Source organism: Gymnoscopelus braueri, assembly GCF_963280865.1.
Source record: "Gymnoscopelus braueri genome assembly, chromosome: 15".
NCBI lineage: Eukaryota > Metazoa > Chordata > Actinopteri > Myctophiformes > Myctophidae > Gymnoscopelus > Gymnoscopelus braueri.
Genome location: NC_137620.1, coordinates 26,398,833 through 26,412,942, shown reverse-complemented (window position 1 = coordinate 26,412,942; position 14,110 = coordinate 26,398,833). Strand labels below are relative to the sequence as shown.

Here is a 14,110-nt window from a genome sequence, read left to right as displayed (position 1 = left end):
GCGATTACAAATTTCCAAATTGGATGTTGCATTCATGAAATACGTGTATGGAAATGTGTTTTTGTTTTCATATTTTTTTAGCCAGTGCCAGAGTTTTTCATTGGAAAAAAAAAGTACTAGTAAGCCGAAATACAGACTTTTTAAGTTTTAAGTTAACAAGGAAGTGGATAGGAGTCTAGATCTTCAACTAATCATATCTTCTTGGTCTTTGGGTGAAATTGGAAAAAAAAAACATTAAAAAATAAATAAATAAAAAAACGTAGATCTACGCGATTGGCACGTGGCGGCTTTAAAGCGGTTCGCGTAGATCTACGTGATTGGCAGTCAATGTGTTAAGAAATAAGGCCCTCCCACAATTTTTTTAAGCCAATTACAGGCAAATTATGGAATATCAAAAATCTGTTTGACAAGATCATTTGTACCTATTTTGGTGAAACGACCCATGTTTATGCAACAAACAATGACATTTGTAGCATTTGTCAAAATAGTAAATTCACTTTTGGCACTGTATTGTTTAGAGGCTCCTCAATGTGTGATTGAGTGGCCCCTCAATTTGATCAGGCCCCTCTCGACCAAAATCCTGGTGTATCCCTTTTTTGTGAAAAGGTTCTGGATAGCTTCCATCCTTAATGGAACTTCGCTTTTCCCCAAGTATCTTCCCAACCTCCACAATGACATTTTCATCTTCTTGTGCTTGTGGTCCCTGCTTTTGACTAATTCGCAGAAGGCTGGGTTGATATTGGAACATTCCAGCCCAAAAAACGAAGCTGAAGGATGCTACCTGCCTCAATTAGCTCCCTTTACTCACCTATACATACAGTAGCAGCCTCCATTCCCTCTCTCTCTCTCTCTCTCTCTCTCTCTCTTTCTGTCGACCTCATGTCTTTTCCTGACACCATTGTATTCTGAATAATTACATTTGAATTAGATAATTATAGGTTATGGATATTATTGTTATGCTTGAGTTGACTAATGCATGAGTGCAACACATAGCAATCCCTTTTGATGTGCCAGCTGCAGGTGAAAGTAGCCGCACACTCATAGCTTCAGTGCAAAAGAGTTCAGTTGACTAATGACTCACATTTGTACGATGATAAACAACTACAAAGCCAAGATAATGTCATACCCTGCAGTGATGGTGTAGCTTCAAGACAAGTTCCTGAGCCTATGGCTTAAAAACGTGGAAGACACCACATGCACACATACAGTAGCTACTGTACATAGATACACAATTAAGTACTGTTGAGTTTAATCATAGACATCCAATATGTTTAGTATTTTTCAGCTGTTTGTTTTAAACCTGTAAATTGATTCTAGACTAGAGGCATTCTATCAAATTCAATGGTATTTGGTTTAAAGGTCAAGACCACTTTGGTAGAGGTTTGGGTTATGTAGTTACCTTGCCATGATCAAGTAACTCCATTGATTAGAAATTGATAGTTCAAAATATGCTCCCCATTGACTTACATTGTTTGGTAAAACAGCTCTCAAAGTCACTATTTTAGCACATAAACTAACGCAAACCAAGCTGATTGACAATATAGAACATACAATGTAAGTCAATGAGGAGCATATTTTGAATGATCAATTTCTAATAAATGGAGCAATTACTTTTGATTTCTTGTCCACTTTTGGAGTTACATGGTTACACCATGGCAAGGTAAATACACAAACCAAACCTCTCCCAAAGTGGTCTTACCCTTTAAGGATGCATATGATTTTCCTAATCCCATCGCCTGGAAGGACGGTAACATTACTGTCTGTCTACATAGTATAGATAGATGATTGTGAAATCTAGGTTCTACCGTTTTGGATTTCATCTCCATGATTACATTTATTTACTTACAATATTTTACAGTATTCAAGACAGTTAATCTGGTAATCACTGTATGGATTAATAAAGTTAAATAAAAAATCATGCTGAATGGGAATGTGTTTTGTAGCTCCAGTGGAATAACATTTCCTTACACTGTATAAAATAAGCTGTATATTATAAGCTTTTATTACAATAGATATTGCTTTAACAATGAAGCTCTGACTAATACAGAATGCTGTTGAGAAAATAATAACGAAATAATAAAAACATAAATTACAATTAATGTAAAAAATAATACATTTAACGTAATAAAAAGTGGAAAACTGAATGGCAACAGTAAACAATGTGTTAATATCAAGTAATGAGAAAAAGTGCAAAAGACCAGACTAAAAAAGCACGCACATCCAACATGTTAAATGCCAGGTGCAGGGCAGAAGCAAACATAAAGGAAAAATAGCATGATCCAGTGTGCGGACTCTATTTTTCCAAAAAGTGCAAAAGACACAAACATCCCATTCCTACTAGGCAGGGTCCTGGATCAAAAAACAAGGGTTCGCCATGTAAGCAACATATAAAACAGCCACACACCAAATAACTGCTGTTTGCAGACCCTTACTGTGAGTAACGTTTCGAGCTACAAGGTTCTTCCTCAGACTAGCAGAAGTCTGAGGAAGAGCCTGGTGGCTCAAAACAAATGTTACAATAAATATCTGCAAAGGGGAGTTATTTGGTGTGCGGGTTTTACTTATTTTGCTTAACATCAAGTAATATCAGAAAAAGATGGTCAATCATGAATATAAACACCATCAGAATCAGCAAATACAGTAATTGTATAACTTGTCTCTGTAAAAATTGTGTAAACTAAACACATTGACAATAGTCACAGTACATAACAATAAATTAGAATATCAATTTGGCTCAATGGAGACCTCACAGACAGTGTGAACAGAATGTGGTTTGGGAAACGAACATAATAATCAAATAAAAGGATCTAAACTGAAATAAAAAAATATATATCTTCACGATGACATGAAAGTATGGATTAACAAATACAGAGACTTTGGGGACAAGTTGGGTTCATGGTGTAAATGTAGCATACTTTTGTGTTGAGAATTATGTGGTTGCTTTTCTACAATGTATTTAACTAATGAGAACATAACTTCCAGTGTAAATAGTTTAAATGCAGCATTTTCAAGTGACAAGAACAAATGCTTGTTTTTCAATTGAGGAAACCAAGTTGTTTAATTGTCCCCTTTATCTGAACTGTTTATGCATTTTTCAATCTCCACTATAAGCTCCTAATTCATTACTTCCATGGTGGTTTCTTATTTTTTCCTTGCAAAGATGACGACTTGCTCCTAGCATTTTTAAAGGGGCTCAAATAAGGGGAACAAGGAACGTACCCTTTGTTTCTGACAAAATCGTTTGACTTCTTAAATGACACCGGTGAACTGCCTATGGGTATTGTCTCCATAATGAGGCTCTGTGTTTGCGTGGACAGATGTTCAGATGTGCCACTGGGAGAGGTATGACATGAATGTGTAGCTCCTTGTTTAAGATCTCTGTATACGTTTGTGCCAGATAAACGCTCAGTGTTTCCATATTGAACACTCTTGATGGCTATGTCTGTGCTTATTGTACTCACTTTAAAATAACTGTGTACATCAGCCATGTTCTCACAAGGATAGCCACTATACTGCCCCACAGTGTTTAATCTAGGATGACAGTTGCCAACCTCTGATGAAGCATTGTAATACATCTGTGTTTTAGAAACTTTTTGATGTTCCCTGGTGTTGATTTCTTTGTTTTTTCCTCTCTCTGCAGGGTAAACCGTCATTGCCATTTTTACATCATTATCCATTCTAGTCATGGTCTGCTTCACTGCTTTTTTAACATTATCCATATGGTCCACATTGGTAAACTGAGAACTGCATAGTTCTTCCCAATGAGGTGTTTCCTGATATAAGTGAGGTAACGTGTCTCCAGGCGGCACGACAAATCCAAACTGATTCTGCTGTTTGTTCATCTTTCTATCAATACTCGCCTCGCTCTGTGTCTTCATCTCCATGTCATTGTCCCACCATGGTGATTTCTCACACTTTTGCTCAGGCTTTGGGAGTTCCAGGTTAGCTTCATGTTTCACCTGAGAATCTGTCGAGGCCACTGAGAAGAGAAAATAATTACACATCCTACTTGGTTTCAGGCAAGAGGTTTGAATAAATAAATAAATAAATAACAACAACAACAATACATAAATAACAACAACAACAATAATAATCATCATCATCCTCTTCATCATCATATTCACATACTGCATTGAAGCTTTACATTATTTATACAGCATGTCAAACCAAGGCTTTATTGGCTAACATGTCTCTTGAACTCTGTTGGTAAAACGCTGCAATAAAGAATTGGGGGCTTGAATCCACCATTACTGATATAGCAATCTGGGAACCCATCGGCAATTTGCTGCTAATTCAGCTGCTAAACTGAATCTGTCTTGAGAGATTACTGATATAGTGATGTCTATACAGTAGTAGGTTATGTGCGAAGCTCTGTACAGTTATTAACTATACAGCACCCTCTAGTGGAGAAGTCTGCAGTGATGTGGACAGATATGTACCTAGTCCTATATATATATATATATATATATATATATATATATATATATATATATATATATATATATATATATATATATATATATAGATATATATAGACACACAGAACCACCTCATTAAGGTAGTTTTCAACTTACTGATTTGTGGCAGTTCAACTAATAAATGACTGAATATTATACATTTGTAATCTTACCTTTCCTGTACAAGAGTAGATAAGCATTCGTGGACCTGATCGGGGGAGGAGATAAGAATGATGATGAAAAAGATGACAATGGCAGCTTCAACAGCAATATCTATGTGGAGATACACAGGTGGACTGGTTCAACACTGTAAAATGTTTACCTAACAGCAGCGTCACATGGCCCAAATGGTGGCTTGATCTGTCAATGTGAAATGAAAACTAGTTGTCACTTAATTATTCTCTAAATACTGCAGTGCACAATGACTACTTTATCGTGCAGAGCAGCCATCTCTGAGTATTCTATATTGGTGCTCCTCTTCAATATCTGGCATGCAAGTGAAAAACAAATATATTTTCCTCACCTTTCTAACATAGGTGTCATTAAAGCAATACCATTCGCCAGTTTCATAAGATTTGACTGTTGCAGTGTAGTGTCCTCCTTTTAAACTCCCAAAATGGTCCACAGAGGCATAGAAGTCATAGCTGCAATTCTGATTAAAGAGATAAACCAAAAATATAATAAATGTTAAAGGAACAACACTTAAAAAATATATTATCTCTATATTTTGGCCTTCTCTAATCTCAATTTCTGTCTAATCACTCTGTGTCTCAGAGTTGAGTTGTTGATAGCTTTGACAATGAATCTGCCAATAAAATCATCAACATGGATTTCAATTTAAAAGAAACAACAGCCTTTCTGGAACATTAGCACACTAAAATAGTAGCCATGGTTGCTGCATCAATAAAAATACCTTTGAAATCAAGTTAGAAATCCCTGCCTATGGTGTCATTGGTAGGTACAGTTTCACACTATCCAGTCCACCTCTGAGACATAATGATAGAATTAGTGAGTACCGATATATGGACCTTTAAATGAAAACAGTCAACGGTAAAAGTACATAAATGTGTTGAAATACCTCTGTCTGTAATGTCTGAGGCACATCCACGCAACAGTGGAGTTTGACATAGCACATCTGACCACAGTCAAACTCAAACCTCTTGAGCAGCAGGATCAGAATTTCAGGATCCTTTGTTAGCTGGCTTTCCTTGTTTATATATATATATATATATATAAGATAGATTGATATAGATAGAAGCACAAAATATACAGAAACACAGATTTAAGGATATTGAAGGCTGATGTTTGCACATTGTCATTTGCACACAGTTGTTTGTCTGGTAAACGGTTATGGTTCTGAAATTGTCCAACAGTATGTCTTGTAAAATGTAATTGTTTTGCATTGTCCAATGTCTTATAAAATGGTATTGTTCTGTCATTGTCCTAAGTCTTATAAATTGTCACTGTTCTGTCCTTGTCCTACAGTATGTCTTGTAAAATGTTATTGTTCAGTCATTGTCCTATGTCATGTAAAATGTTATTGTTCAGTCATTGTCCTATGTCATGTAAAATGTTATTGGCAAATGTTAATGTTAAGTACAACCTTAACTAGAACCAATTCCTGTCTAAAAAAGTGCTTCTTAATTCTGACAACATATTCCAGACTTAAAGACTTAAATTTGACTTGTACATGCTTCATACAGAATACTCACAACGGTTGCATGTGTCTTTGTTTTGCACTTCTCACAGTACATCTTGTTATCTCTGTCCAGTTCTGATGCCATAAAGAATGCCTTAAAGCCATCGCTCTGAAAACACAAGAGAGTTGCTTATACTTCATGTGCCCCATTTACCTCTTAAGAAATTAAACAACGTCATTGCTAATAAGTCAAAAGTTACTGTACCACGCTGTAGGGTTGAGAATGGGAATCTTCCATCGAGAGTGGAAGAGTCCAAAATAGTCCATCCACATCAGTCTGCTTCCAACAGTGAGAGCATGTGGTCCTGTGTCTCAGATGTCCTTTAAATATCTCAACACAAAGATAAACAAGTGCAGTATTATATAGCAGCCTTAGGGGCTAGTTAATACATGATGCAACACCACAATCAATCCTTTCCTGTCAAAGTGTCCATGGCACAAATTCCATACTTATTATTTTATATACATTTAGAGTGGTCAATTATTTTTAACACCCTTTTTTCTCCCAATTTAGTCATTAAGCCAATTAACCCTCCACATATATTTCTGTGCTGCCACTGCTGTACTTTCATTTGAGACATAGTTTTGCTTCTCAAAATATATTCTCAGCTTCAAAACATACATGCGATATTTTCTTCCTATAGCCTATACTACAATCCCCAGCTGCCCATGTGCAGAGATGTGTGCCTGTCTCAAAAAGGATATTTGAAGAAATTGAAGAATTATACCCTATGAGATAGGGAGACTCACAGAATTGCTTCGAAATTACTAAAATCATTCTCATATCTTTTCTCTTTCTGACCTTTCACCTACTTACCTCGGACACATCAGGACTGGTCAGACTTAGGATTTTCTCAAGATACTCTGCAGAGTCCCGTTGTTCATGTACTGGAAGTGGAGGTGAGTAAAGCCACATTTATGCTTCATCAAACGGTGGTGTCACAGAACTAGCACAGTATAAGCTCACAATGTGTCACTTCTTCTACTTTTGGTCTGCAACGCAGTCATACAGGGAGTGGATCATAAATTAGGCATAAGGTTCAAGGTTCTTTATCGTTACGTCATGTGTACAGTAACATAAGAGTAAAAACTAGTTTTGTTTGGCTCCTCTGACATTGTAGCTGCATAGTAACAGTTATAAACAACAATACAGATGGATACAGGCTGTGTGCAATTTCTGGAAAAGCAACCAAACAGAAGGTGGGATGTTTTCAGAAGTTAACCTGAGAACTGGGCACTTGAGAGAATTATAGGCACAATTTTGTGGGGAACTGGGCACTATTTTGAGGCCCATTCTCTCTTACGTTATAGGACCCATTTCTAATCACTCATGAACAATGAGGTGCATTGTTAACCGTCAGTGTACATTTACAGCAGACGCATTTTGCAACTGGAAACATAATGGTTCCTAAAACACTAGATGCTACATAACAGACAGACAGACAGACAGACCTACAGTATGTGTCCATAGGTAATTATTACCTCACCAACTACAGCTACAATGGTCATTCACACATCCCAGAGTGAATTGCCTGTGAATGGGTGAAAGACTGTGGGCAGATTATATATTCAGTGAGAGCTCCATCACTCAAATGCAAGACAGTCCTGAATTTGTCCACCTTGTCCTACTTAATTGCTTAATTAAATAATTAAATTAATTGCTTTAGATTAAGATACGGTCATCCTGTATTCTTCTAGAATGTCATTTAGAAACCTCACCATGGATGTAAATAAATCAAAAAAAAATGCATGCCCCCTGGTAAATTGCACATCTTTATCATATTTTGAACATAGAAATTAACTCAATGTCACATCAAAACTTACCTTTAGTAATCCCCAAGTGTTTTGTGATATTACATGTGTTAGCTGTATGTCTCTCTAAATCACCAAACAATCTTCCCAGGTGTGGATCAATGGTTGTCGAGTCTTGACCACTATGTCCGACCCTGTGGCAATAAAGACATAATAGCAGTCATGGTTACACCACATCATCATACAGTGATCACTCAAACTGATACAACCATACAAGCTACATGTAGGCTATGCAGATCGATGCATGTAGCCTAACCATTTGTAAGCAGTAACCTGTACTATGTGCTTTGTTGTACGCCAAACAAACTTCACCTGAACCAGTTGTAATAGGCTTTATGCAAAATTATACCTTGATTTCATATCCTCTCGGAAGTCCCTGGTCATGAAGAGCACCTGAAGAACACTGTTTAAATAGCATGTAGCACCCTGGTTTTCCAAGCCATGGTAGTCTAAAGAGAACATAGAACAAAAGCAGCCTAAATGCTACGAATGTACTGCCAACATTCAGCATGGAAAAGTGGGGTTTAATCAATGAATATATGCTTCAAGTGCATGCGTGGTACCTGAAACTGGAATGCCGTCAAGTTTCTTTGAGAATTCTATTCGCTTATTGTTCATGTTGACCTGTCAATGACAATGTGGTTGTTTAGTGCATTGTCCATGTGTGTGTGTGTGTGTGTGTGTGTGTGTGTGTGTGTGTGTGTGTGTGTGTGTGTGTGTGTGTGTGTGTAAAACTCGTGTTTACTTTCACTTTTACACTGATGACTAACAAGATGCTGTCTACAAAAAGTGATACAGGAAGGGTGGGCACTGGGGAAATCTGGGCACCATTTGTTTTTGGGAAGGCTGGGCACTTTGGGGGAGAAGATTGGGCACCTCTTCTTTTTTCCCCTTTCCTTGCCCCCCTTTCTTTTCTTTCTTTCTTTCTGGAAACAATCAAAACGATGAGGCTTGCACAAAAACGAATTTCACCCACTGTTTTACATCTGTAAACCTGTAATGTCTGTCATGTGGCAATAAAAGATTCCGATTCTGATTCATAGACATGATAGGTGTGAAACGCTTTCTGTGGACACAAACCCTAAAACACCTGTTTTGGTGGCCAGATTTCCCAGGTGCCAGATTTTCCTAGTGCCCACTCCTCCGAGGGAGTGCCCACATTTCCATAGTGCCCACTCTTCTGAGGTGCCCAGATTTCCAAGTGCCCACTCTGTTAAATTGGTGACCAGAGTTCCCTACTTACGAGGCCTGGTGCCCACTCTGCCAATAGCTGCCCAGTTTTCCCTAGTGCCCAGAATGTGTTGGTGTTCCTGTATCCTGTTGTTGTTACCACAAAAAGTACCGACTGGCTCTCGCTAAGTTTTAGGGTTACTTTCACTTTCACACTGGCGACGATGAATAACAATGCAGCCTGAGCCTACAAAAAGGGGGGACGCTTCAAGAGTTTGTCAGTTATTATGGCAGAGCTGCACTTTAAAGCTAGTGCTCTCTTAAAGGAAATACAATATGTGTAGGCTAATTATTTTCACTATGTTTAATTGGAGTGGTCGACATCTGGTAGTGTGTGAGTCCAGAGAGCTGCAGGGGCAGGCCTATGTGGACGAGTGAGAACAGCGTCAATCCGCAAGTTATTGGTAAATATATTCATACAGTCAACAATATGGGGTTTTGTGAGAATTGCTGAAACATATTTAAAGATCGTCCCTTCCTTTAAGGTTCGATGTCATGTTCCTAAATCACGAATTGTGGTTTCTATTTTACATTAGCAACGCTTTCATGGTAAGTACGCTACTTCTTTCATAGATTTAAAAACTCACTTAAATGTCAACCGGCTGGAAATCCCAGGAAATCAACGCTTCTTTCTTCTTCCTTTCTTCCTTCTGCTCAACTTTCATTTCCTCCTAGCCCGGCCTGGCCCCGCCCCCTAGACTTAACTGTCACACCGGCGTGTGATTTTTAGTGTGTTTAATTGCTACTGGCTGACACAAACGAGCAATTTAAAAGTATGTATAGCCTGCCCGCAGCTGAAATTGGAATTTGAAACAGCTTGACAAAGTAAAAACGCAAACGAAACGAAACTAATACTGGTAATTATTTTTGATAGGTCATATCATATGATCATTGCATGAGTCACCATATCATGATCAGCTGACTTTTTAAAAGTTGAACATTGAAATGCAGTTTCTGCGAAGGCTACTTCAAGTTAACGAACAACCTATACAGCCTTCCTATTCGAGTCTGTTTCTGAACCAAGGCTATCTCTTCACAGCACAGGACTTGAACATCCATAGCCTAAACACTTCTACTACAAGGTAATGAATTAGAAAATAGGCATTAGATACCCAGTCATTGTTACAACTGCTTTTTCACTCCATGTAAAAACGCCAGTTTGAATATCACACTGGTAAAGTGTTAATTTGCCATTTGCTAATCTGTCACTTTGAGTTGGCAAACTGAAACTATCCTGGTTTTCTTCTCCTGCTAGACCAGAGGTCAGAAGACTTCAGCTATGGCAATCCCCTCTGTGATGAAGTCTGCAGGAAGACAGTGGTGGGTTACAGTGTTGTTGCTCCTCCTCCTCCTCATCCAGATGTTAACTGCTCTCATAGTTTATGGTGGTTTGTTTATCATCTCCAATGAGGCCTTCATCAGTCCTTTTCAGTTCTGCCTGCTGCAACAAGATGCTGGTGGACTGTTATGTCAGCCAGCCAGTGGAGATAATCTTCCTGAGACACATGTTAACATTCTCAGAACGACCGCTATCCTGGGTGTGTATTCTCCACTGGTGCTGGTAGCCTTTGCCCTGCTGGCCATGCTGCTATCTGCCTATGGTGAGGACCATGGGGTACAGTGGTGCAGTGTTTTGTGTTTGGCTGCGTCCAGCCTCTTCACCCTGGTGGGCCTTGCTGCATTTGTGGGCCTGTACTGGTGCTACGTGAGCCTGACTGACATGACTGTATGGTTCTATGTGTGTTTGTGTGTGCCTGCTGAACTGGCCCTGACAACTCGGCTGGCTCTGCCCGTCAGGATGGAGGCTGATGAGCGATTCTGAACATCCTGATAAAGTAAAGGGAACCTAAATTGCAACTGTTGTCATTTTCAGCCAGGCGTTGAACTGTTTTTCTTTTCTTTCTTTCTTTTTTTACGTTTTGTGTCATTTTACGTTTCCCTCAAGTGCAATACATCTTAGGGTTTCAAGTGCAATACATATTTTGGTACTTAAAGTGCTATATAAATCTTTGATTATGATTATAATTGCCTGGACATTGTTGCATTCTGTAAAATTATTTTTTGTGTCCTTATTAGTGTGACAAAACATTATTGTATTTATTACCTATGTTAGAAGTTGCGTGCTTTTTTCAAAAAGTGCACAATTTTGTTGCTTATCCACTGCAGCACCTTACCTTTTTCCAGCATGATGCAAATCATGGGCTTCTGTGTCACAGCATCTGCCTCACCATACAGTATATAAAAGGCAGGAGCACTTTCCTAAACTACATTTATTTGATTAATTTCGTCTGACTGTACTCTGAACCACACCAGAGAGCATATACTGTAGTTAGTGTGAATTCCTTGGCCTCTGATCCATTCTTATTATACATGACAGTAGGCCACCCAAATCATTCGGTCCAATTTTGTCAGTTTAGTGAAAGTGAAAGTGGTTGTATACTGTAATGCTGACAGCTAATTGTTTTTGCATGTATTTATTTCCGTTGATTCTATTGGAGGGAGGTGCTGGGATTAGTTTGGGGGCTAACACTGAGATTTCAAGTGGGCGGGACAGTGGAAAAAGAGGGAGAGAAGCAGGAAGGGGAGATGCTGTCCAGTTGTGCATTAAGACAGCTTTATTGTTTTTGTCAGTGCACACCCTTTTGCCTCCATCAGACTATTATTAATAAGAATAAAGTTCAACTCAACCCATGTTTTTTCTGGACCTAAATCATTCCTTTTGGAAGATTAGCTGGCACTAGTACTAGTACTTTTGCAAACAACATGTCCCATTTTTCATTTTCTTAAAAGCATTTTATTGTGTAAAACTCATATTTACTAGTAATTCCTTGAAAGTATTATTGTTGAAAAATATTAAGTGTAGTTGTTATCCAGTTGCTTAGGGGCTGAACCCCCCCTGGAGGTCTGTGTTCAATGGATAAAATCAGCTATATGGTATTGTAAGCAGCAGCAGACCATAGCCTTGTTTCAACAACTTGCTGAAACAAGGCTCCTCCATGGCCTACCACTAGGTGGAGTCATGACATAGATGACCAACATATTAAGACAAGTGTTTGACTTGTTAATTTTATTCATACCATTAAGTAACATTAAATGGGCCAACATTGGAGAAAATAACATGTCACCTCCATGTCAACAGGTAATCCTAGTATATATTTCGTTATAGGACTGTGTCACTTGCAGAAATTAACTGATTTTCAAGTGAAAAACTATGCAACATGATTGTACAACAAAGTATAAATTGGGCTTTATTGTCCATATCTTCAGTATCAGTGTGAGTGTGTAATTCTTTCCTTTAAGTTTTTACTTTTTCTCCACATTATCTCAGATAAAGTAAATGGTGAAGAAATGTGCCTGTGAAGATGCCAATAAATTGTATAGTATAGGCTACGATGCTAACATGCAACTGCCCTACAGCAGGGGTTCCCAAAGTTGGGGTCGCGACCCCACTTGGGGTCGCGGGAGACTGAAGGTGGGGTCGCGAAATTATTTTGGGTCATTAAAAAAAACAAAATGGATGAAATACAACCTAAAATGATTACAAATAGTACCTTTTACCATTTTAATACATTTCAAATGCGCACCGGCGTGTGATTTTTAGTGTGTTTAATTGCTACTGGCTGACACAAACGAGCAATTTAAAAGTATGATATAGCCTGCCCGCAGCTGAAATTGGAATTTGAAACAGCTTGACAAAGTAAAAACGCAAACGAAACGAAACTAATACTGGTAATTATTTTTGATAGGTCATATCATATGATCATTGCATGAGTCACCATATCATGATCAGCTGACTTTTTAAAAGTTGAACATTGAAATGCAGTTTCTGCGAAGGCTACTTCAAGTTAACGAACAACCTATACAGCCTTCCTATTCGAGTCTGTTTCTGAACCAAGGCTATCTCTTCACAGCACAGGACTTGAACATCCATAGCCTAAACACTTCTACTACAAGGTAATGAATTAGAAAATAGGCATTAGATACCCAGTCATTGTTACAACTGCTTTTTCACTCCATGTAAAAACGCCAGTTTGAATATCACACTGGTAAAGTGTTAATTTGCCATTTGCTAATCTGTCACTTTGAGTTGGCAAACTGAAACTATCCTGGTTTTCTTCTCCTGCTAGACCAGAGGTCAGAAGACTTCAGCTATGGCAATCCCCTCTGTGATGAAGTCTGCAGGAAGACAGTGGTGGGTTACAGTGTTGTTGCTCCTCCTCCTCCTCATCCAGATGTTAACTGCTCTCATAGTTTATGGTGGTTTGTTTATCATCTCCAATGAGGCCTTCATCAGTCCTTTTCAGTTCTGCCTGCTGCAACAAGATGCTGGTGGACTGTTATGTCAGCCAGCCAGTGGAGATAATCTTCCTGAGACACATGTTAACATTCTCAGAACGACCGCTATCCTGGGTGTGTATTCTCCACTGGTGCTGGTAGCCTTTGCCCTGCTGGCCATGCTGCTATCTGCCTATGGTGAGGACCATGGGGTACAGTGGTGCAGTGTTTTGTGTTTGGCTGCGTCCAGCCTCTTCACCCTGGTGGGCCTTGCTGCATTTGTGGGCCTGTACTGGTGCTACGTGAGCCTGACTGACATGACTGTATGGTTCTATGTGTGTTTGTGTGTGCCTGCTGAACTGGCCCTCACAACTCGGCTGGCTCTGCCCGTCAGGATGGAGGCTGATGAGCGATTCTGAACATCCTGATAAAGTAAAGGGAACCTAAATTGCAACTGTTGTCATTTTCAGCCAGGCGTTGAACTGTTTTTCTTTTCTTTCTTTCTTTTTTTACGTTTTGTGTCATTTTACGTTTCCCTCAAGTGCAATACATCTTAGGGTTTCAAGTGCAATACATATTTTGGTACTTAAAGTGCTATATAAATCTTTGATTATGATTATAATTGCCTGGACATTGT

The 14,110-nt window shown here is 38.7% G+C and overlaps 1 protein-coding gene and 1 long non-coding RNA gene across 3 annotated transcripts; one reads left to right on the top strand and one right to left on the bottom strand.

Moving 5' to 3' along the window:
* Positions 1-1,974: 1,974 nt before the first annotated feature.
* On the bottom strand, positions 1,975-9,877 carry LOC308102224 (ubiquitin carboxyl-terminal hydrolase 48-like). Of its 2 annotated transcripts, XM_080451835.1 has the most exons (12): positions 9,786-9,877; positions 8,532-8,592; positions 8,318-8,417; positions 7,981-8,102; positions 6,974-7,044; positions 6,362-6,487; positions 6,170-6,265; positions 5,536-5,664; positions 4,981-5,109; positions 4,780-4,817; positions 4,631-4,665; positions 1,975-3,979 (listed from the first exon to the last, which is right to left on the bottom strand). In XM_080451835.1, the coding sequence occupies exons 2-12, from the start codon at positions 8,584-8,586 to the stop codon at positions 3,123-3,125; spliced, it is 1,758 nt and encodes a 585-aa protein (XP_080307961.1). In that variant the 5' UTR covers positions 8,587-8,592; positions 9,786-9,877; the 3' UTR covers positions 1,975-3,122. The 2 variants fall into 2 exon arrangements, with proteins under 2 accessions (XP_080307961.1, XP_080307962.1); XM_080451836.1 differs by lacking the exons at positions 8,318-8,417; positions 8,532-8,592 and having other exon boundaries at positions 6,974-8,102; positions 9,786-9,863.
* Positions 9,878-10,052: 175 nt separating this feature from the next.
* On the top strand, positions 10,053-12,464 carry LOC308102246. Its single transcript, XR_013934623.1, has 2 exons — positions 10,053-10,280; positions 10,454-12,464. It is a non-coding gene; the product is annotated as an uncharacterized lncRNA (long non-coding RNA).
* The last annotated feature ends 1,646 nt before the right edge of the window (positions 12,465-14,110 follow it).

What these genes read in the sequence shown, in the direction of transcription:
- LOC308102224 (XM_080451835.1), bottom strand. Translation starts at nt 8,586, where the DNA reads ATGAACAATAAGCGAATAGAATTCTCAAAGAAACTTGACGGCATTCCA. An exon ending in TGACGGCATTCCAGTTTCAG is followed by an intron (nt 8,418 to 8,531) that starts GTACCACGCATG and finishes TGTTCTCTTTAG; the next exon opens with ACTACCATGGCTTGGAAAAC. An exon ending in CCATGTGACGCTGCTGTTAG is followed by an intron (nt 4,666 to 4,779) that starts GTAAACATTTTA and finishes TCCCCCGATCAG; the next exon opens with GTCCACGAATGCTTATCTAC.